This window comes from Buteo buteo, chromosome 24, assembly GCF_964188355.1.
Source record: "Buteo buteo chromosome 24, bButBut1.hap1.1, whole genome shotgun sequence".
Classification (NCBI taxonomy): domain Eukaryota; kingdom Metazoa; phylum Chordata; class Aves; order Accipitriformes; family Accipitridae; genus Buteo; species Buteo buteo.
In genome coordinates, this window is record NC_134194.1 from 12,216,081 (window position 1) to 12,241,433 (window position 25,353).

General features: G+C 42.9%; 1 protein-coding gene across 1 annotated transcript in view; it reads right to left on the reverse strand.

Annotated features, from left to right (window-relative positions):
- Nucleotides 1–8,155: 8,155 nt before the first annotated feature.
- UBTD2 (ubiquitin domain containing 2) overlaps nt 8,156–25,353 on the reverse strand; it is a 55,886-nt gene continuing 38,688 nt past the window's right edge. Inside the window, exon 3 of the mRNA XM_075056944.1 lies at nt 8,156–8,961. Within this exon, the coding sequence (XP_074913045.1) occupies nt 8,564–8,961 (398 nt within the window). The 3' untranslated portion in view covers nt 8,156–8,563. The remainder of the gene's footprint in view (nt 8,962–25,353) is intronic.

Here is a 25,353-nt window from a genome sequence, read left to right on the forward strand (position 1 = left end):
AGGCTGGGGCAGCTCCCGGCATCCCTGCTGCCGCCCTCATGAGGAACAGCCCAACGACAGGAAACGCTGTTTGCTTTGTTAACGAAACCACCTAATTAAGCCCATGTGGAGAGAAAGCGAGAGAGGCAGTTTAGTTTCTCTTGCTAATATTGACTGTTTACCCTCTGGGCACGGCAACCCGGTGAATTTATTTCCCCCTCTCACCTTACACACAGGGCATCACACCATTGAGCCTCCTCCAAACTCCCTGCCATTAGAGAGCTTCCCTAATGAAGCAGCATGGCAGCAGCATAAGGGACCAATTAGAACAGAAAATTCCAGTCTCCAAGCGCCGCCACTGAACTCCCATGAAACAAGGTTTCGGCATGCCTGTAAGGCAGCATCCCACCTCTCAGACCTTTGCAACTGCTGAGTCCAGAGAAAATAAACTATGCAGCTGAAATCCCTCCCAACTTCCCGGGATTATTCAGAGGAAGAGAGAACACAACGAACCACTCTGCAGAGCAGAGATGAGAGCTCAGTGCCTTTTCCGTAAGTTACCTTGATATTTTTAGCCCAGAAGTGGAGGGACGAGCCACCCCGAGCTTTCAGCCAGATGCTTCCTACAGAATCCTGAGTGACTCTGGAGTTCTGCCCTGACCAGGGCAGTTCCTCCAGCATAAGCAGCAGCAAAATCAGGTCCAGAGTTAAAGACCATTTCCCTTAGCGCTGTCTCTGGAGCCCAGCACCAGGTATTAACGCAGCACCGCTCCGCAGGAGCGCAGACCGAGCACTGGTCAAACTGGGATGCAGCTTTAGCCAGCAGAAAGCCATCAAGAGCGAGGGTGCAACATCCACCACGGAGCAGAAACCCCGTGCTAGTTGTAGCATGTTATGCAATGTCAGATAGCGAGACACAGGTCAATGAAATACGAGTATAGGCACAATACAAACATTAATTATATGTTAATTAGGAATAGAAACACTGTGATCTATATAACATAGCTCTATAACTCATACATTGTCTTCTCCCCTAAGCTCGTACGCTGCAGGGTGTGAAGCCGCACTCGATTTCACCGCTTGCAGCAGTGACAGTGAAAATTTCAACTCTTGTGCACTTTTGACCTAGAGTCCACATCCTTTTGGGGTTTTGCTTGAGTCAGCAGTCAGCCCGGAATGCCCCAGCCCACTTCATACACCAAAATGTGCCACAGCTGCACACTAAGGACAGCCTGGCGTGGTGCGGGTATGCCTGCACACGCGCAGCACCACAAGACGGACGTCCCTCTTACTACTTGACAAGCGACCACGCTTTGCTCAGCTAGGGGATGGGTAAAGGAAGATCACGTGTAGTTTTATAATCCTGGTGTTTGAGGAGATCGGCTCCGAGAACTTCTCTGTCCGTGCTGGGGGAGATGGAAGGAGGGTTGTCCCATGGGTCAGAACAAATGGCTACAAACAAGCCTTTGCACCTGTTATTTTACATATATATATACACTAAAAAAGGGAATATGTATATATGAAAGAGATTATATACACACACACACACACATAAAAGGAATATAAAAAAATATATATGTATAAAAGGGAAAAGTTCCAGGAAAATCACATGCTTGCTTGCTTGCAACTCGCATCACAAATTCTACCATGAAATTATTCTAAGATTAAAAAAAAAAAAATTGAGATGTTTAGCTATGGTAACATTAGACCAAAGTGGCCCACAAAAAATTATTCCTACTCCTCTGATACCTTAGGTAGTTAATCAAGACTATAAAAGTGGTGACCTGAATTAAGACAACATGTCAGTTAATGTAATTATAGGACAATTACAGAGATCCATTATTTTGCATTGTTCACCAAGGAGCCAGAAGCACATCTGCAGACAGCAGGAGCCTGGCACAGAGGAGGCTCACGCTGGATGTCTAAGTGCATCTCCAGGCCCTGCATTCTCCACAGACTGCACACCTTATTTGCAAGATAAAATGTTGTCACACACCGAAATTACTACCAAAACGTGCCTCTAGGGTATCAGACAGGTAATGAAGAAGTTGTAGAGCTCCAGCTCAGAATTAAAAGCCCTACTGAAGAAATTTAAAAAAGAAAAACAACACTGAATTTATTTCTTAAGGCATGGCATTTCCAGGATTACTTTTATTTTTTAAATGCAGGGGAAAAAAAAAAAGTAAAATCTCTTTTTTGTTTTAAATACAGGAAATTTTGTACAGCAATTCCAATAGAAGTTCATGATGGTTTGCTCTCAATGGTAAAAGGTCTTCCCTAGGTTAAAAAAACAAACAAAAAAAATCACATAATTTAACAGTCTAAAGACAACCTGCTTGTGCTTTGCAGTTGGTTAAAATTACGTGCACACACTACTGCAATATGTCAACCACGAAACAGAGGTACAACAGAAAAATACATAATGCATTTTAAAAGTTACCTGATGTTCACAGCATCTTTATACTGACCTAGAATCCTTCATTGACTGAAGGAGCCAGGGAGGGGAAAAAAGTTAAAAAGCATGTTTTACACAACTGGTATATTTGATTCTAAAAGACTTTATAAAAGTTACAGGGGGGAAAAAAACGGTCACATCACTGGAATCCCCTCATCCTTGTTTCACTGCATGTTGGAGCTATGTATTTTCTGTGTCAGTACCAAATCTAGCACCGTATCCTACGTAATATGAATGTTCGTTACATGGCACACACAAACAAACTGCATACAAAAAGTTTTACCATAAAAATGAAGATATTTATTCAAGAAGTACAAATTTGATGGTACCAGCCATCTTTGAAAGCCATTACCATGAGGCAGAGAGGACACAAACTGAAGTCTCTTGCTCAGAGCATATGAAAGCAAGTGTCTTACAAATTGCCAGCTAATGCAGTCATTTCAATCATTGCTCAAAAGCCACCTCCACTTTTTAAACATTCCCTGGACTTGAGAGGCACAAATAGGGTTTTTAATACAAGACCAGTTAGTTATTTTAATAAAGCCATCAGCTAAAATTTATTTTGTTTTAAATTTTCCTTAAATTGTCTCCAGCCTTTGACTGGATTCAAATTTCCTAAAGAAAAAAGGGACTTGGGAACAAGCAGGTGCAGAATTTTTGGAGCTCAAGATGAACTAAAAGTTTTAAGGCAGGAGTCAGGATTTTAAGTTCTCTATTTGCCCCATGGCTCTGATTGAATGGTCTTCATCTGTAAAGTATACAAATACCGAGTCCTACCAGATAAATACCCAAGAGGTGGTCCTGGTTGGAGGGCAGGAACATACTTTGTCATGGAGAGTCCAGTGGACGCATTTATTAAAAGTCTCAAAGTCCACGGTAAGAAGCCCGCTGGTTAAAACATCTCATCTTCCAACTATTTGACTTTTGTAGGCTCAGTGGCATGTATCTCCCTTGGAAGGAGAGCTATAGCTCCATTTCCTATGAACAAGAGCAACACACACGCGGCTACGGAGTATCTAAGCAGATGAAATATGGAAGAGGAGAGCCATTTGCAGAGCAGAGCAATCAAAAACACTTTATGAAAAGGAAAGTTTTAAAGCAGGCAGACTTGTATATACAGTCATTAACCAACAGAAGTGTTTGTAGCTGCAGATATAATAGCAGGACATTCATCTTCTTTGGGAGAAGACAGAAGCATGGTTGCTGGAAAGTTTAACTCCAAGGCTTCCTAGATCAGTTAACTTGCAAGGCAGACCAACAACATCTAGTGGATTTGAAGCAGATTTTTCTTCTTTTTCCAAGAAAGTTACAGAGCATACAAAGCTCATCCTCCCACCCAAACCAAGTTTTCAAAAACGCCTTTCTCAAACACCGCTACATCCTACTCCAGGAGAGCGCAAGCTGTCCAAGAGCTGCCAGCCATCATCCAGGAGGGAGTCAGAATTACAGGGGAAGTGGTGAAGGGCAAAGAAAAAAAAGCCCCTTTTTCTAACAGAGGCTACTTTCATTTCAACAGAACAGGATCTGAGCAGCACAGTGAAAAAGCCAACAAAAATCTTTTTTTTTTTTTTTTAAATGTAAACATTCTCTGCATAAGGTGCAGGGTCTTGGATGTATGTACAGTGACATAGAAAACAGTTTGTAAAATATAGATCAAGAGTCAGAAATGTAGCTACCACTTAGGCTTCTGAAGGTAGAAACGGAGAAACGTACAGCATTCATTTTGTCAACACTTAACACAGCGAAAATGCTTTCAAAACTCCATGGCTAAAAGCACCCCACCATTGTAACAAAAAAATTTTTTTTTTAATAGTTTTTAAAAAGTTTTTACATTATTTACTAACAATGGATATATATGCAGAAGCATGTCATACTACAGCAATATTTTATCAGTTGGCCATCTGCTCTACCAAAGGTTATGCATGTTGCCATGTGTTGCCTTGTTGCTCTGATGAACCCCTCTTTCCTCTCCTCCCAAAGCAACTTAGGAACTTTCTGTGAAAGGCAAAGAGGAGCTGAGTTTTGTTTGGTTGCTCCTAGAGTGAGTTTTTTTGTTGTTGTTGTTGTTACTACTTTTAGCATTGGGGTGTCTATTAAAAAAACCAATTTATTACACTGCTGACTCACATCATTTAGTTTTCCAAAATATTTTCCAGATCCAGAGAAGCAAAGGCTTTCAGAAAGCTCTAAAAAAGTTCTCACAATGCAGCTATTCCAAGCTGTGTCTTCTGCAGAGGACACCAATAAACTGTGATGCACAAAGAGCCAAGGTAGTCAATGAAACTTTTGGGAGCTGGATGCTCTGAAGGAGCAGCTGTCACTTGGTTGTGGAAGACGACCCTGAGCATCCTTCTGTAGCGTGCTGAGCAATGTATCTACAGCATCTGTGGCTTCTCTGGAGCTCCCTCGCCCCAGCAGACTGTGTGTGTTCATGCCTCTCTGCCCTTCAAGCTGTTCAGGAGTGTGGAATTTCACTAGGTTATCACTTCTGGGTCAGACAGAAGCAACAATAAAGAGTATAAAAATCTGAATCACATCAAACAGACCTGTCACTAACGTGGTAAAAAAATGTTATCTACTGGCATCAGTTCATAGCCAGAGCTATGAATGACACAAAGGGCTGATGGGCCTAAGAAATAAAATTAAAAAAAAAAATCCTATTACTCCTCACTTGTCTGTACTTGGCATTGCAGTTCATGGCTGCATGCGTTAAAAAATACTGTTGCATTGCTTCAATTATACCCAAGACACCACACGGTGCGGGGCAGCACGCCAATTAGCACACCAAAACCCAGCCCAGGCCATGCTGCCAGCAGCGTTGAGCTGCAAGCTCAACACACGCTCATGCTGCAAAATAAAGATGCACACACCAGTGTGCTTCTATCCGTCCTCCCCGTGAGCAGCCACTGGTGTCCACCACGCAGACCTGCACCAGTCCTTCCCACCAGGGCTGCCAGCTAAACAGCGGTTTAGTACTTGGTTAGTCTCACTTCAGCCATGCCTACTCTGCTCTGCAATTAAACCAGCCTTCCCTCCCTCCTTCCTTCCCTCCCTCCTCCGGGCACGCGGGGAGCTCTGCTCTGCCCAGACACCCGCCTGAGTCCCACGGGAGCCCCAGCCCAGTCCCCTGCACTGGCATTTGCACCGAAGACCATCTTGCAGGATAAAGACAAGGCATTTCAGAGACAGAAATGACTGTTCTCTCAACGTATATTGCAACCTCTAGTTATATACACGGGATATGTTAGTCAACATGCTGTATGCCTTCATTACTGATTTTTATATATATATATATATTTCAAAACTTAGAATTCTTCCCTAATACAAATCTTTTAAAATTTGTTTCCAGCAGGGTATGTGCTTAGTACATCTGTCATTTTATACAGAAGAGGTCGAAAAGTCTCACTTTCACCTATCAAAGCATTTTACCATTGAATTTTTTCAGTTTTAGATATGTGCTTAAGGGACAGGAGGTGGGGGAGGCTGTTAGAGAAGAGAGTATTTTCATGAACCAATTCGCTGTTCTACTCAAAGCCCACTCACGACATGGCCTTCAGATCATCACCTTGCTCCCTGACATAAAAGCAATTAATATAAAGCATGGTCATCTATTACGGCATGATATAACTGAACCTTTTCCAACTAAGAGAGGGGAGAGAGAAAGAAGGAGCTCTCCCAGATCCTACACGCTGTAATCTCAAAAACAATACATAGTGACAATAGCCTGAACAAAAATAGAAAAGAAAAAAAAAATCAACAAAATGTATCCTACAAAAAAAAAAAAAAAAAAAAAGAAAAGTAGTGTTTTAGTGTTCACAGCTACAGAACTGTCACTCTGGTTTGCTCCTCCTTAATCTATCATGATTCCCCCTGTTCCAGAAGGGACTGCAGGGAAATGACATTGTAAAGACTGTTTATACAGACACGCAAGTTATGCCTTACAAGACAAGTAGTGTCTTCCTGGCATGAAACCATCCTTTGCCCTGTGAAATCCAAGAGATTTTTGAGTTGTTTATATATCAAATATTTTTTTCCCCTCTGGAATGCAAGAGATCTGGCTGCAAAAACCCAGCAGAGTAAATCATATTTGTCTTTAAAAAACCCTCCACAATAGAAAACTTTTGTTATAGATTAGTATTTATCAGCTTTGATTTCATCTTTAAAAGGAAAAAAACCCAAAAAACAAACCAAGTCACTTTGGTGTTTATGAGAACAGGGAACTACTCGGCCGCTGCACTTCAGTCATCCTGTACCAAACTGGGGCAAAAGGAACTGTCAGAAAACCATAGGCTTAATAAAACACAGGGACTAAAAAGAAAACTGTATCTATTCAGAGTAGGGTGGGAAATGCATACAAAATGTGGATCCGTTTTCCAACCATCAATGTAAATTCTGCGCCTGCTTCCACGTGCTGGGAAAGACTTGTGATGTTGTACAAGTGACCCCTGCTCATTCTGGCTCGATGCTGATGCTCATGGAGCAAGAACTCCCTTCGAGTCCAAGAAACCAAGTTGTATGGAATCAATGAAGGAGCAAAAGTAACAAGTTTAAAATTGTCAATGTAACCCACCAGTTTCACTAGCAGACAAGAAAGAGCTGGGACAACTGTAGCTTTAGACTGATCATTCAGAGAAGGAAGACAGAAACCAATAGTTTTGGAAGAAGTCAAGTCATTTCAATGATGGCTTAAAACCCAAGCAAACTAGAAACTGTGTAAAAGGAACAGGGTGTTTGATCTCCACCAAAGGCATTACCAGACAGGGGTGCAGAGCAGCCAAAGGAAAACAGAGGGCATCTCTGACTGAGGGAACAAGCAATTCGACTGCTCCCCTGCCCCCAAATATGCTCCGATTCAGATTTTTGAGACTACAAAAGGATTTGTCGTTTGCCAAAAGGGTTCCTCTTACATTCTGAAGGGAAAGCACTGGCTGTGAAACACCACCGTCACGCTCTGGGCCGCGGGTGCGTGTTGGTGAGGATACCTCCAGTTGTCCTGGCTGGAGAGTCACCAGAGCTAGAAGACTGGCTGCTGTTTCAAATGACAGTCACAGGAAAAGCTGAAAACCGTGTGCTGTTGTGTCCTTCTTACCATCTTCCATGCTTTGTGCCCTCTAGGAATAGAGGGGAAGCTGCAATCCATTGCATGTAGGTGTAACTGCAGTTTAACCTGGACCTATTACACTGGTGCCATTTGATGACAGTGATGCACCCAACCGTTAAGCACAGACCAGTGCATCACTCACCTTAGCTAGCCTGATCAAAGCTTGTTTTAATGGTCTGAGTGATATACAGTAATTCAGCAGGCACGTACTCAGGTGCCGGTCAGCCAGTAAACTTCAGGCTAAGTCAGCCTTGTAGCAAGTAAGTTTTACAGTACAGTACGAGAGAGTATACATTGACTAAGTTATTGCCTAAGGCTCCGGTGGGCTACGTTCCCAGCTCGGGAGCCAGCAATGGCACAGGACTGCGTTGCCATCTTGGAATGTACAATTGCTTGGTCTGAGCATCACCAGGAGCCACCTGCGCGGGACGGAGACCGAGCCCCCAGCCCAGGGGCTGCCCGGGGCCAGTCGTGCCTCGGCAGTGCCTGGGTGAAGCACGCGAGTTAGGTCAAACTAGAAAGGATCCCTGTGAACAGGCAGCGTGGGACCTATTCAGAGCAGCTGCGATTCTTGCATGAACTGTATGTGGTGCTGATATGAAATTTTATAAATTGATTAGTTTTTAATTTTTTTTTTTTTTTAAATAAAAGTGCTCTCTTGCTCTGGCTCCACATATCAGGACACCACCTACAGTTTTAAGAATCATTATATATTTGTATTGTTTAAGCGAATGACAACCTCTTCCCTCCCTCTTTGTACCTCCTCTCTTTTCCCTTCCCCTTTCCGCTCCTTCCTTTGCCCTTGCCCCGTGCTGCTTGCTGTTGTGTTAAATACGAGATCAGGCAAACCCCAAAGGCCAGTTTACATTTTTATGTTTTGTTTTTGCAGATCTCCATCACAGATGGAATTTTTGCTGGTCATTTCTTGGAACCAATCCATTAGCAGGACAAACCAAAAGAAGAGAGGGCAGTGAAAACAAACCCCATGACAGAGACGGAGGAAAGAAGAATCAATAAACAAGCAGAAATCAGTTTTCCACCGGGGTGGGATTTGCTAAGGGCTGGCTCACGATGACTTGCACCACGTAGTCCTTTGGGATTTTCAGCTCCTCCAGTTTCATTTTGTCTGCCAGCGGCCTGCCCGAGAAGAACCAGCGCTGGCTGCCTGGCTCCACTCCCTCCACCGCGTGCAGCCGCCTCTTCATGTGGTACACCGTGTCCATGCTGCGGACCATGAGTTTGAGGTCTTTGCCTGTGGAGAGGCGCAAACGAAGCTGGCATTCGTGCCCTGAATTGGGTGGGGGATCAGGAATATCCAGAGTCTCCAGGTCGCCCTTCTCCTCTATCATGTTGATAGGTGGGGCGAGGCAGTAGACGGGAAGCTGGTACCGGTTGCCCAGTTCATCGTAACACTCTGTAAGAGCACCTTTAGGAGATAAGAGGGGAAAAAATGAGAATGAATGCATTTCACAGTTAACATTGAAGTGGTCATGCTCAGAAGCATTTACCCTACTGTTAAACCATCCGAGCAATGAGGTCTGAATTCAGGCTTTAGAGGATTCATACAAAAATCTCAAGTTTTCATTAAAAATTGCTTCAACTTGTTTTCACATGGAAACTTGGGGTTGAGCTAAAAGCACCCCCTAAAAGACAAACACACCTCTCCCTCCAGATAAACCAGGATAAACTTCAAAAGCAGCAGGAAGGAAGAGACGAGGGAGGATGATATGTGTTGTCCCCATGTGACATTTAAAAGAGGAATCTTTTTCTGGCAGCACGGCCCGAGGTTCAGGGCACACGTGCACCCAGAAAATGCTACTTGGATGAATTACACGATCCTGAACTCGAGCTGTGAAAAGACAAAATGGCAAAGACCAAAGGCAAAAGACCACTGTGAAAGAAAGATTTTGTAACTTCTCAAACATTCAAAAATTGCTGAAACGGTTTCATACAGGACTCATGTTTTAGCAAACACTGCCAGAACAAACAAAACACGACCACCCAAGTCGGACATCTCTGCGGCTCTGTACGGAGCCCGGTGTCACCACCAGAGCACCCAGCACATACTTTTTATTTGCACGGCATCTGTAACTCCCCTATTCAAAGCCCTGAAGTTTCAGGAGTGATTTTTATTTCCCCAGACTCCTGAGAGGTTCCTTGGTATAATCCGGGTTTGTGTTAAAGATGACTGAGCAGCGGTGTGCTGCCTTGCATACGGTATTCCTTCCCACCAACATGGTACAATGCACACAGAACAGCTCAAGAATTGTAACATTTACTGAAATAAATACAAGCTGACTTTTTCACAGTATGAGACACACTTTATAAAGATATTTCAAGAACTACCCTGGAAAAATGGCAGCACATTTTTCATAACGTTTTAAGGGTTAAAGAAAGAGAAGGCTGAAAGCAGAGCCCTGCTGCATACAGCACACGTCACCTCTGCAGCAAGCCAGGAAACTGAGATGCTGAGGAAGCTGTATCCTAAATCACAGCAGAAATCCCTTCTCGTTGTGGTTAAAAAACCCCAGATATTCACGCCAAGCAAATGCTTCTCCCCGTTTTGAATTTACCTGCTATAACAAATTTCCACATTTTTGCCCCTAGAGGGGGCACATTCACTTGCAAGATTACCCATCCTTTTGTACTTGGAAATGTTTGAAGAGGAGCCAAGTCCTTGAGCTACAGAATATTTAAAAAACTCTTTGACTCGGCAGTTCTGCACACAACACCCAACAGCTCCTTGTTAGAAACTAAGGGTGTTTTTTTAGTTGAAGGTTTTTTCATGCTGACGGTGAGCTGTCTTTGCTGTCTGATCAGCAAAATTACCACAATATAAAATTATAACTTGGGGATATACTGTGTCACTTATCCCACTGTGACAGCAGCATCTTGTGCTGGAAATCTTTCATTTAGACAGAAGTCCCCCTTTTTAAGGATAATTTGTGTTGATGAAAACACACAGAGGAAATCTTTGGCTAAAAGATCAATGTTTTAGGTGCAGCTGCTTTTGGAGGTTTTTCTGTTTGCACAGGTAGCACCAAGGCAGCTATGCCCTGAGATTTATTGAGAAAACAAAACAAGAAAAGGAAATCCAGAAAAATATAGTTACACCACTCATTACAGTCTTGTATCATTTATGAATCTCAGAGCACACCAGCTTTTATCAAAACTGTATTGGATCCATACCTTTTGTGGTACTTTGTGATTTACAGACTGAAGCCTGAAGTCTCCATACTTCAGTTTTGTTTTACAATGTTCATTTCATTCTGTATGCCTGATCTATTTAGTAAATGTCACAGTACTAAATTTTGGATCACAGTTCATAGAAACAAGTAGATGTAGTTCGCTGCTAAAAAAAAAAGAAAAATCCAAACTTCAACAGCCTTTAAATTTAGCCAGAGCAGCTAAAATTGTACCTTTCTTTAAAAGCCATGTATCTTAAAAAGAATGCTTCTACTTTAGAATAGCATACCAAAGAGTTAATTTTAAATACCATGGGGTAAGCTTGCTAAGGAATTTCTTCATCATTTATATCCTTGCCCAGCTGAACTAACATCAAGGTCAAAGCATATGCTATAAACACCGGGTTGCTTAATCATAATCAGATAAGCAATATTAAAAAAATCCTCTGAAACAGCAGCTAACTTGGAGGTCTGTCTTTTAAAAAAAAAAAAAAAAAAAGACACAGCAGAGGAAACCTATTGCCAATAAAAACCGCACAGTCCCATCCCAGACTGAGAAACGGTTAATAAACAAATTGTTAATGCAACAGCAGGTTACCATAAACCTCACCGGTAATCCCATTCTTCCACTCACACAGGTAAAAACATCCCTAAGACTCTCAAGTCCTATTACCTAACACTTAACGGCTTTCAAGACCGGATATACTGATTAAAGCACAGAAGATGACTACTGTGAGCAGCAGAGACTTTACAGACAGTACCACCTCCTTACCGGCACACCGTGGTGCTGAAGGCCAAGCCGGAGCTCCAAGGAGGAGATGTTGGTCCTCACCTCCAAAGAGACACGGAGCTGTGCACACGCAGCCCGGTCCTCTTCAGCCAGCTAATTCCCACCGGGCTTTACGAGGCTTTTGGTTAAGTGATCTTTGGAGAGGGTCAGGCTCTGCTACAACCTTCAAGATGTTGTAAGAGGTAACAAACTCAAAGGCAGAACATGAAGCTGTGTCACGGTGGTTGGAATTAAAAAATGAAACGATGGTTGAATGTGTTAACCAGAAGGTGTGGTGAGTGCGGAGCTATTTTAAGCGATGCAGGCAAATGCAACTTATTGGAGAGGAAGAAAGTGGTTGAATTACCCACAGCCACCACGGCAAGGCCTATCTCACCAGCCAGATGGCAGCTCTTCACCGAGGCATTCGCTGCAGCGTCCCTTATGCAGTGCAAAGCACGCAGGAAATGAAACATCCAAACTACAAAACCCTTCGTAATTTTGCTGTTATAATTGAAAACCATGTTTCTGATCCTTCCTGCAAGATACAATCAGCTTGGGCCAGACAAGTTATTCAGCAGGAAGGGGCACTAAAATACTGTCAAGCTTTTATGAGAAAACACAGAGAAAAAAGAAAAAAATATTTTTTTTTTTGTTTCCTCGTTACCTAGGCAACCGGGGTCCTCACCAGCATAGGAAGGATGCAGCCTCCCTTAAACCAGACAAGGGAAAAAGCAAGGCAAACAGAGGTTTTGCGGTTCAGGCAGGCAGCCCTGTGCCCTCCCCTGCCAGCCCCACGCTCTGCTGGCGGGCAGGGTGCTCGGAGCCACGTGAGGACAGCCAGCCCGCAGCCCCACTTCCACAGGTTTCCCCTTCCCTGCTTCCCCTTCCTTCCCCAGATCCCGCAGCTGGACATTGCATCAGGCAACCAGACCAAGGCCAGATGCCAAAGCCTAGAGTGTGAGTTGGTACTTTGAATTTCCTCTGCTGGAGCATACAAAGAAACCATGTAAAAGGGGCAGATTTCAGGAAGAAAGCAGCAGAGAGGATGGGTGGCAGGCATGCAGGTCTAGGGAGGATTCTGTACTGGACATGAAAGATCAAGCTGTTATAAAAAGATCTTACAACGATATTGAGGAGACAAATGAAGCTTATCGATACTTCATGTACTTGAGTATTCTTTGTGTATTTACATACTCCTCTAGACGCTGACATGACTTTAATAAACTTGGACACAAAACATCCTGGTAGCAACATAAAGAACTGCCTTTGAGGAAAGCCAATGACTGAAGCAACCAACAAACCAACCCACCCACCCAAACCCTAACCATCTCCAATTTTCTATCATTCAGAATTAAGGTACCATGGCATGTGATCTAAGGAATGGTTTGAGGATCTCATTGACCGATTCATTATTCCGAAAATTTCCCAGTTAAAGATTTACACTGTCAAGCAAGCTCAAGAGTCATTAAGTGTGGATGCTGCAACATAGATATGGAGTCAACTTTATAGGCTTGATTCAAGTCAGACAGAACAGAAGGTACAATGCTAGAATCACAGCGGATGGGATTATTTTAGTACTTCAAAAGTAATACCGGCTTGGAGACTGAGGAATTCTGGAAGGAGCTGCAAGGCAGAGCTTCTTGTTGGTCGTTATCCAGGTAGGAGACAGCTTGAGAGTTTCAGGCGGAAAAATAAGCAGATGTGATCATCAAGCATACAGTTAGAACATTTTGAAATTAATTGCCTTGCAGGCTGTAAAAGCTTTGTTTTACTAAGATTATTAGGATGGAGATATTTCTCTGGATTAGTAAGGGAAAACACTAAAAAAGGACAGGTTGAGATACTGCTTCCACCCCTGAGCAGTTCAGAGTTTGGACTTACTTGTTCTTCTGCACATGAAAGGACTAGCAACTTAGAGAGACCTAAATGACACGAAGCTAAACTTTTGCCAGAGTTATTGAAATCAGGCATATATTACCACACGCATCTAAAAACATAAAAAGTTTAAAGGCATTTTAATGGCATTTTGGCATTTCTGCCAAAAGCTGCATACCATTCTCTCTTCAGAAAAAGCAGCAAATTTTTTGTTTTCTGTTCATTATGTGTCTTCTATTTCTTTAAGATTTTGAGCAGTTTTGAGGAGGATTGCTCAGGAATGCCCAAAACTTAAGAACTGAGCAGATTTCCATCTCTTCTTCCCTTTCCCCGGACAGACTTGCTGCAGAAAGAGAAATTAAGACAACACAAAACACAATCTAGCATTGCAATGAGACTAGCTAATTTAAAGAGCTTAAGTGTCTGTGTATAACACATTTGCCCAAGGAACAGCTGGTTCCTTTGTTTTTCTTACTGAAAAACTCCATTCCAAACTCAAGCTGAGCCTGGATCGCTGAATAAATTCGCAATAGTAGAGCTTTCACCTGTAGACTATTGGTTTGAATCTGATACAGGTCACTCATGCCTGAAACTCATTATGAGCATCAGAAAACAAATGGATCTTCTTTTGGGTCTTACAGTACAGCAGTTCCTAGAGAGCAATGACCGAGGCAGAAAAGCTGAACTATCTCTCCATCTTTATTAGTTGCTGATTCCAGGTCACAGCTGGGAAACACAGGATCTTATAAGAAAAAAAAAACATGTACTGACGTCAACAGCATGCGAGAGTTGGTGAACGGTGACTTTGCTCAGTATGTGAACAGGATTGAGACAAACAAGTAAAAACACGCAGTGGTTTGTTCCAGCTCACCTACAACCATCACAAACTGGGAGGAGTTAATAGAAAAAAAGCTCTTTCACATTAAACCCCATATAACTTAATAATGACTGAAACAGCTTAATGCTGCAGTTAACAACTGTAGCTCTCCTGTTTTCTGGAGGGCAACGTGTGGGAGTACTTGTGCAAGCCTGTGCCTTGCACCATGTACAGAGGACAATCAAGCAGCTATGATCGTTAATGGTGTGGATGAAGCACTTCATAATAAACCACATACGTAAGCCCCCTCCCATGCTTCTTCCACACTAAACTTCCATGGGCTATGCAAATTTAAACTACCGTAAAGCTACTGTACAAAGCCCTTATAAAGATACAAGCTTGCCTCCTAAGCCACAGCACAACTGCTTACGCAACACAGCTCTGCTCTCATCTTCAGCCTCCCTTTATTATAAAGAACTTACTCCAGCTCCTTCAAGAATGGGTTTTGTAGATAATAAGTGTTAAGCATTTAATAATTCTCATTTCAAATTCACTGAAAAACAGCTCTTCCATTATGGGCACATTATTGGTCTGGCTCAGTTCCACAGAGGAGAACAACTCCCAGAGCCAGCAGGAGATCCCAGTGCTTCAGGAGCTGCTCGGTGAGCAGGGACCAGCTCACTCCTGCTTGTGGCAATTGGCACAAGACAGACTGGAATTGTGCTTAGTGCATTACAACAAGGGAAAGGAGGAAAAAATTAAGATACTCTGCTACTGCCTTTGTAATCCTCTCACCCAGCTCTTTGGCAGGAGAACTACCTTGTAGCTGGTTCACTGAATCAGCTATTGCACGGCTCATGCTCATCTCTGTGCTTGGATGTTCTTTAGAAAACCTGGCTCACCTGGCCTCCAAGATCACTGATAAAATAACGTACATTCAGCTGTCTGAAAATACTCTGCAAGGCAATAACCTGAGACACACTTGCAGCAGAGGGTTGGACTACCCGGATTCTTGAGGTCCCTTCCAACCTGAATGATCCTAACTAGCTGCTTTTGCTGTAATAACACTTTGAAGAGCAAATCTCAGTTGGAGTATCTAGCCAAAGATCCCCCGTGTGTATCTTAAGCCATCCTGCTTCAAACTAAGCACACCTCGCCCTAGTGCGGGGCAGGTTTCTGAACCAAGCTGTCGATCTCATGAGTAAACCACTCTTAAAACCTGTTTTGCAACTCACGCCTGCACACTGGCACATGGCAGGAAAACCCAAACCGCTATCACCGAATCAGCGGCGCCCGGTACCTACAGAAACCAGAGGGCAGCAGCAGTGCAGAGAACAAAGCTTGCACTCCAAGATGGCATTGTCTGCACTTACCTGCCAAAGAAACCGAGATGCATCTGAACAGCGAAGCAAGACAAGGGGTTTGTGCAGCTCCTTCTGCACTAATCTGCTGGATAAGAGGGATGTGCCATTGTCACCCAGTCTGAGGTATGTCTTGTCCACGTGTTGTAACTGAAAGCCAATCTGCCTGCATGCCATTGCTACCTGTGTTTGTCAGAAACCTTTTGTTTTGGGTTGGATTTTGGGGAGGGGGGGGCAGGGAAGGAGTAGGGGGTGTTTATTTCAGGAAAAAGCTGGTGCAGGTCTGCAAGGTGCACCACTGGGCACACTGATCCGCTCCCTTTATCATAGCAGAGCACCAGCATCAGTTAATTCATTAGCACTAATTAACTAGGCTGAAGGTGAAAAATAATTAAGATGAACACAATCTTCTAAAAGACCAAAATTTCTGCACTAGATAAGCAGGCCACTTTTCTTTGAATTTTAGCTGCAGTTAGCAGGTGTGCATCCCTTGCTGTCCCTGCTGTGCAGGAGTGGGGAGGGAAGGGCAGGGAGGAGAGAAGGTTTAGCTGCTGTGGGAAGAGGGACGGATGGGGATGGAGAATGGTTTGGGAAGAATGCTTGTAGGGAAGGTGTGGGGGGGTCAGGGCCATGAACCAACTCCCTCAAAATTCCTCTTGAAAATCCTCACTTATGCCAACAACAGCAGTGGCAATCCTGTCAGAAGAACTGGGATCTGCAGCCCCACTGTGCTCATCTGCCAGAGAAAGAGAGGACCTACACTGGAAAGCTCAAAACTTGACAGCGGTCTAACTTACAGAACACAGCTAATTCTTCCTTAACAGTTTTACTAGAGCACAAATACCTACAGTCTATGTAGTTCATTGGCTTTTCATCTGCTCTGGTTGTGGCAGATACTAAGACACCCATGGGGCCGGTACACACCTGTAATCCACAACATGGCTAAGGACTGACAGTTACTAGACCAGGGCTATGAATAACAACTATAAACTAAACAATGCAAGAAAATAGTGAATTTTAACCACAACCAATGGGTTCAGTGGCTGGTTAACCAGTCACCTAGTCATGGCATCCTTACAGTAAGTCTCCCCATCCCTTTCCTTGCAGGCTTTTGGCACGATACAAACTCTAGAACAGACCGACTCATCAGTGAATTGTTCTTTATCCAAATCAGGTTTGATAGAGAAAGTCAATTATGTATTAATGCCCGGTAGTTGTCATGTTAGCAATACCATATGTACTGCCACTTCTGTATCACTCTGTAGAACTTGGATCTAATATTGCAAGAACGTAACAGCTTCCAAGAAACATTACATCAGGGTTCAAAGATGACAAGTCTTTTTACTAATGAAGTATTCATGTACCGTTCTGCTTTGCATGCCATTAAAATAGATGCCTGTCTAGACAGGCTTCTTAGATAAAAGTTTAAAAAAAAATATGGTTGGTAAAAGAGTTTTTCTGTATATCCTCTTCACTTACATTTGCTGTTCTCCATTATCCATCTGCTTAAAGGGGGTGGAGGGATTTGGAGAAAAAAAGAAAGCATAGTATCACAATCATCTGAGCCTGCATCATATCCCTCCATGGACAGCTGATGTGGCAATGTTTAAAGTGACCAGGTTATCTGTTCAGTGTGAGGATGGACAGAAGCTGAACTCAGATTTATAGAAGCTGTCACTGCCTTTGTTACCACTGAATATTTAACTAGTCTGTTGTTCCCATAAACCAAGAGTGAATACCTAGCACTCAGCATCCAAAATCCTATGCGTAACACCAGGAAAAAACAAATGGGAGGTTAACAATAGCATTTTACACAACTGATAGAGATTTTCCTCCTTCTTGCCAACCACAAAGACTTAAGCAGTTTTTGCTTCCTTTGGAGGTCTACAAAGCTTTTCCTCTGCTCTCCTAAAACAGGCCTGTAAAAGTCTCCTTCTGATGCAGAAGTCATGGATATTTGACTTACGATGCTGAAGAAAGGCCACCAGAAAACATAGCGTACTGGCTCTTGAGGTACAGACGCTTTATTCTTTCACAAAACGGGAGAAGGGAAGATGCCATTTGGACTGCAGAAGTTCTGTTAATCCTAAACTAAACCTCTACGTTTACGAAGGCTCCATCATCCTATAAAAAGTGACATGCTTTGTGAGCATTGTTTTCGGAGGAGAAAAAAGTCTTTGCCATTACAGTAGGATGTTTTGCGTAATAACTATATAAAACATAACTATTCAGTCTCACTCTCCAAATATGACAAACTACTTCGTCTTCCAGAAGTAACTGGAAATAGCGAAGTAACTGCTATGCTATTTGGATTTTACTTTAAGAGTATTCTCCTTTAGCTAAGACCAACAGGACACTAGTGATCAACACTGTGGACCACTACATCATCCAACAAATATGCTGGAGCCTGCTGCATTCCTTTCCAAATAGGACAAAAGGCAAAGATAACTTTACCTTTGCTTAGGACTAATCTCATGAAGTACAATCCACTTGTCCTTAACTGCATGTTCTACCTTGGAATGACTCTTGTAGCCACCTCAAGAAAAAACATGTCCTTTGCTTCTCAGGTGGAGAAGACACAGTCTGACCATGCTAAGAAGCCCCTGCCCTGTGCAGGGAGGTTCAATTAGCAACTAGTGACCACAGCAGCTTGAGCTGCTCCATCTCCACTGCATGACCCTTGTCAGTGCGCTTAACCTTCAAACAACGCCCTGCCCACCGCAGTGCCCACTCTGGGCAGCAAAATGATATTTAACACTTAATTTCATCTGAACTCAAAGTGGATATGGATGGAAATTTGGCTTGAGATAACACTTATTATAGCTTCAGCTAACAAAGCAGCAGTGACAATCCCTTAGACTGAACACAAAAGCAAATGTTGGCTTTTATGGAGTGTGAAGTCCCATACCAGTTTGCAATGAGAAAAGCATTAGAAAACTGCTTTCTAAGACTAAACAACAACTCTCCCCACGAGCTACCTATATGGAACAGGGGATAGAAAGAAAGCACAGAATGACCTAGACAGAAGTTTACCCTGTACCATTTTTTTCTTACTGCTCCCAAACTTGCCTATAGCCCTGTGCTGACATTCAAAGGCCTATTAATGAGCATGGAAGTCATTTATTTGCATGCCCAGTCTCCAAGGATAATCAGCAAAAATCTTAAAGGCTCCAGGGAGGTCAAGCAAACTGACACAATCACACATTAGTACCTACATCCTAAAATAAAACTACAACACGAGGCTGTTTGAAAAGGTGGGGGCGGAGGGGATTAAAGAAGGTTACAGGAAAGATTTGAAGCAACAGAAGGCTGCAGCATTGCTTTATCCCATGTAATGTGCTCTTCACCTCCAAGATGCTGTTCCTTCAGTTACCTTATTTATAATAAAAAAGAAAAAAAAAAGTATTGATTAAGCATAAACGTAGAAGACTGCATGTTAGCTAGAGCTGCATCACACCCTAAATGTGCACCTAGCAGAGACTTTGGAGATCTGCACAGACAGCGAGAGCCCAAACAGGTTAAACATTCAAGGCCTTGCTGCAGCTATGACCTTCTACAAAAAACTTGCTTGATTGCTATGGAACAAATAAATGCAGCTCTGAAATGTCATTATTTTTGTATAATGACTAATAGTCAAAACATGTATGGAAACACACTTTATTTTTTTGCAAGTTTTCTCTGTAATAATGCTACAAAACAAACATCGCTTACTCTGTACTAGGCTCTGTGTTAGGCTCAGACATGTATCAGCAAAAAAGCAAAGCCCACTCCGCTTCTCAGTGATAACTGTCAGCAAAAAGCAACTTCCAGCTCTAGGGCCAAACTCACTCAGCCTCTTTCAAGTTATGATTTAGAAGTCCCTTATTGTTTTAATCTTTTCCAGCTATATTATCACAGGGCATGTTAGCACTAAGTAAAAAACTACGTTTATTGGAAATTAGTATTTTTCCCCTTACCGGCAAATCTGGATTTCACCAGATGAAGCTGGCGTCTATCACACACTTTCATCAGGCTCTAGTGCATCCCTATCAGCCTGCTAACTGCTGAAGATATTCAGGAGTTTTCTCCTCCATTTCCAGAGGTGAATCTGTTCTGTAACACACTCGCTGAAGGCCAGTAATGACTTATCCCAAGGTATTTATTGAAAGAGGTTGTGGAAGATTTAAAAGTACTAACATACCTCCTTGTGGCTCACTACCAGGCTAGCGAGTACCACCTGGGCTCTCTGTAACACACCCCAGGTAGGACTTTCCTCAGCCATTACCTGGCCCTAAAAAGTTGTGCTAGGGAGAAGCCTTCTCCTGCAACTCAAGACACTTCTGACCATAGCTATCTTGCCTTGGTCTTGGAGAAAAGTTACCGTCTCCCTATTATTTAAATACCTGAAGCCAAAACAGAGAAAGATGACAAATGTCATGGCTGCTGTCAACTGGAGATCATGGAGGAGGAGCAGGATGCATCCATGGTTTAGGAGCAAGCGAGACACCCAAAGTCTGGCTGAGCCCCTCGTTTACCAAACTGAGGCACTACAAAAGACACCAACTCCTTCAGCAACACCAATTTTAGGGCAAAACGCTCTGTGTCAATTACAGAAGCAAGCAATACCACCTCTGAAGATCACCTTTTCACACAGAAGGCAGCACTTTGGGGGCTCTCATTGGCTTACACTGAAATTTTCCATGAGGAATACATTTTAAACACTTCATATTTCTTTTTCTCATTTTACTAGCAGACAGCAAGGCAGATGAAGCTGATACCCACTTTTACCACTGTAAGTGGCCAATGATGGAGTAAATGTGCACCCCTGTGAAGTATCTAATAAACTAGACATCATGTCCTGATCACTACCAGATACCAGAAGAATATTATTCACTTAGAACAGACATACCCCTGTCTGGAAGATCTGTAACATGCAGATCAACAAGCAGTCTGCAGCTTCTTATAGGAAGAATTTGAGACGTTCTTTTGTCATGAGTCCATGTTTATTTTAAGCATTTAATGGCCATCGTGTAGAGTCAGTTTTGGTTTGGTTTTTTCCCTTAAAGGACTTAGCTGCACTTCCCTGGTCCCACATTAATGGTTAAAAAAAAAAAAAAAGGCAGTTCTGAAAAGTGTTGTACAGTTGTCCTCACTGCACCAGAAAAGGCAAATTGAAACCAAAGACAGGAAACAGACGGGCATATGCTACCAGGGGAAGAGACTTGAGAAGAGTCCAAGCAATTATGTTGACGAAGCTCCTCAAAATACCTTTCAAAAAACAAGAGCAGAAGTTAAAAATATTTAAGGAAAACAACTGTAGGATGTAGCCATAAGTGAGTTTATATTTGAATGGTTGATGGTTTCTAACCTGCACTTAGATATATATTTCAGCCAGCCACAACTGCTTTACATCCTGATGATTTGATTCAATGCTCCATTTGAAGAAAACATGGAAATCCAGTGTCCCTCAGAAATGACAATGAGCATCTATTTTAAAAATATTAATCACAGCAGAAATGATGGAAAGCATCATCTTAATTGTAGCTCCGGACTGAAGAGGCTTTTGAGAAAATAGACTCTGTTTCAAGGTTAGGAATCTGCTGAAACACAACAGCATAATGTGTCCTTTGCTAGCACCAACACATTGCACCCAGGACAGCAGAGAGAGCTTATATCGTTCCTACAGAAAACATCCGACACATGCGTCGGCAGCCACAGAATCACACACGTCCCAGTGCCACAAGCACTAACGAAGGCTACAAGGGGGTAAAGAAATTAATGCAGTTCCCAAATACAGATGGGTCTTCTCACCATCTTCCACAGTAGCCCTTTGCTTTAAAGCAGCACAAGGTGCTTTTTACATTGTGAATACAGGTACTTAATTCCTCAGTGTCTGGGTACTGGCCCAAGCATGTCAGCTTTAAGCGAATGGGAGGAAAGAGTAAGAGATCCCACAGAATGATCTGGAATTTTCAAGAGGACAGAAAACAAAATTAAAATAACAGAAAGGGGTGCACCATTAGAATAAAAGCACCTCCAGTAGTGATACACTAATCCAATTCCAACGATTATCTTTAATTGCCTCATTGATTAGCTATTGTCATTTCCCCTCACTCTCTAATCACAAATCTCTGTACTCAGCTTTCCACCACACGCTGTGCACAGCAGTTGCAATGCAGAAAGAACACGAATATTGGCCAAACGTTAACCTGGCTGTTATTTGCTTCCTTGAGAACAAGAGAAACACCAACCCTGTGGAGCACTGCCTGGTAGGCGCTGCAGACACAGCCTTGTCACATGGAATTCGCCAGTTACAAAAGAATTTATTGGCATTTCTCTAATTTTCAGCCAGCAAATCTCTTGAACAGCTCGCTTTTACAAGAAGCATTTCTCTGATGAAAAATACCATACAAAACACACAGTTTTAATTCAGCCACAAGCTGCATGGTGACAGCCTAGCGATGGATGATACTCCAAGCATCTCTTCAAGCATCTCTACCTCTCACTTCTTCTAACCACATCCCAGCGGAGCACAGTCCTCCCAGGACACAGGGACTACATCCCAGCACTCTTCAGAAACCTGGAGTTGTACCCAGCCCAGGGGATGGAAATGAATAACCCATTTAATGGTGCTGTTAAGAATCACTTTATTACATGGTAGATGAGGGTTCCTCTGCAGTGCATTGCATTTTAAAATCACTGCTGGTTTACATCCTTCTCTTTCTAAAAATGCATGCAAGCCACTGATCGTGAAAATAAAGGCCCTTCATAAATGGTCCCTTCCCACCACTTCTGAGGCTGTGGGTGCACAGATGTTCTTCTGAGCAGCAAAACGATCCTAGCAGTTGCCTGACTCCCAGCTCCTGCTTGCTCCTGCTGTTGCAATTCTCATCGAGTTGTCCTGCTACAGGTGCTTGCCGCTGTCTTATCAACTGGATGAGGGAACAGATGAATGTCAAAAGCAACCCAGTATTGTGGCAAAGGATATTTTAAACCTAGAGATGTTCACTGACCCTGCTCAGCATCCTGCAGCCCCATGAAGAGATGGGCAGGGGGAACAAAGAGGTTGTGTGAAGGGAAGCAGGCAGCCTGCTCATCTTGCTCCACTGCTTAAAGCATTCAGGGTCCACAGCCCTGGTCAGTACTGGGAAGCCAACTTCACTTCACCAAATCGAGAATACTCATTCTGCTTTCTTCCATGCTACGCCTCATACCCGACAGAAACACTGAACACACCCACACACTCCAAAGTCACTAGTTCTCTGCACTTCCCCTGCTAGGATGCACACTCGCCCCTCCAAAGTGCCAACAGCTCTAAAGAAGGGACTTGGCAAAGCAGGAGCCCCATCCTGCTGCACAGCACCGCCTCCCTGCTCCCTTGCATCCCTCCTCTGACTCAAGCGAAAATAATCCAAGGAATTATATCAAATGAAGGAAACCAGCAACAGCTAGCTTTGCTATCTAGGAAAGCTTCTACACCACTTCACATAAAAACAAGCATTTCTCCTCCTCAGTTTACTTTGTGCTTTATAGGCACCTTCACAGTAACACTGCTTTCCACAGGTCCTTTTGGAGTAAAAAGATAGGACAAAACATAGCTGAAGAGCAAAACCAACTAGCTGTGAGACTCCAGGTCAATGCAGGATGGGGTTATTCACATTAACTCCCTGCCTCTCTCCCCTAGAAGGCTTTCAAAGGGAAAATGGGGAAAGTACTCAGGAGTGTTAAGCATTCACAACTCCACTTAAACATAAAAATCAAATCAGAGGTTTCTCCAAAGCTCTCAGCTCCCAGCTCTGAAGTGGTTACTATGAAAGAAGGTGGTTCTACTGCACTATAGTCTATAAATTAATGCTGCAAACTTGCCCTTTTTCAGAGTGAAGGTAAACAAATGGATTGCTTTAAGCATCCAGGAACTGAAATAGTGTGCTGTATTTTCAGCCGAGAAGAGCTGTTTTCTCACTCATATTTAAAAATTGAATCTCTCTTCCTTGAAGTTCCAGTTTAAAAAGAAAAATGCAGCTAAAGCTGCCAATTGTGCAACAGTCATGTGATGAGGCTTTACGGACTTGACAGCGCTGTTAAACCAAACAACAACAGAAAGTGGTAAAAGAGAATGAGAAACAAGGCTTTAGAAAAGGTTTGAACATTTTGCAGTTTGGATCTGCATTTTGAATCCTCAGTTCCTTTTCCAAAGGACAGTAAAAGTTGAACTAATTGGTGTAATAATTGACTTTTGTCTTTTTAAATTTCACATGGATCAAAAGCAAAAATGAAACAATTCTCTTCCTTTTACCAGACAACTTGCTAGACCTTCTAAGTATGTGGTCAGTCTTCAACTGTGACAGCTACAGAGCAAAGGGACCTTTCTTGATTTGAGTGTAACATTTATAAGGACTTTCATCATGCAGCAGGGCAGCAGTTCATCTGCCTTTCCCCAACGCTGCATGCACGCGTGCCTCTCTGGAAAAGGGCATTTCCCAAGAGCAATAAGCCATCTTTCCAGGCATGCTAGCTCAAAATGGACAGAGAAAATGCAGAGAATCACAGGGGCAAGAGACAGCAGAGAAGGAGGAGTAGCCATCAGGAAGCAGGTTGGACCAGGTTGAATTCGGTGTCCCAGCAAGGAGCATGCAGCCTGGAGGCCACTGGCTGAAGATCTCTAATTTAGATGAAGTCTTCTAACAAAAGGCAATTACTGTGCCTGAGTGGAAGTGAAACAGCCAGAGCATTTCAGAGATTTCTCACCAGCAGGATGTACTTTCTGAGGAAAAGAGGGCAAAAGGAGCATGCACAAAGTCGCTCCATGAAATAGATTTTGAAGATGAGTAGGTCTCCGTCACCGCTTTGCAGGAGCCCAGAGCAGGTGCCCATCCAGCAGTTGGGACAGTAGCATTTCTTTTCATGCTTGTCACGTCCTCGCGCCATGTCCGTGCTTCCAAGTAATGCGACCACAAGACTGGAGAGGCATCACCGAAACTGGGACTGCAGCTCTCACCTGGGCAGGCAACCCTTTTCCAAAGTATCTATCGGTGCTGTGCACACACGGAGGCAGGAAGATATTAAAACAGTCTGGGTGCAGTCTTGTAAAAGCTAGACTCAATGTATTCACTAATCATTTTAGCAAAGATAAACCTAAGGAGGGAACTTGACATCAACAACTTTTCAAAATAGACGCTGATATGTAGAATAAAAACCAAAATACAAGCCCTCTCCTAATGCGCACTCATGTATGTCCTCAGCGCTAACAGCAGCTAACCTGGTTCCTTGCAAGACACCAGCAATTTGTGGGTTTTAATCCCTTACTTTTGGTATTTTTTTTTAACTGAAGTAAAAACAAAACAGAAAAACCTCCCTTCAAACTAAGAACTGCCTTCTGCCAAGCAGAGTTTAGCACAAAAAAAGCCAACCAAGACCAAAAAGCAAAAAACTAGTAGCCTCAACTGTAAATTTTATGCTATTCAGTACAGAAAGATTTTAGTTTCCTTAACTTTTACAGCCTATATGCTCATCTCAGTACTACTGCTGATCATATTGACAGATGAGCTTTGATAGTCAGACCTCCCAAAGCTTTCATAACTCTGCTGAAATCTAAAATTAGACAGCCACAGTCACCAAAATACCATTCACTATCCTTTTAAAGAGACATTAGAGAAACCTGACCAAGCATTCTGTATCCACATACAAAAACACATTGTTCAACAACATTTCACGTGTGTGTAGACAATGTAATACGTTACAGAAAAAATATTTTGTCAATGACAATTTAAAAGGCTCTTCAGACAAATGAACTACTGAGAAAGCAATTCCTACAGTCTTAACCCCCTAG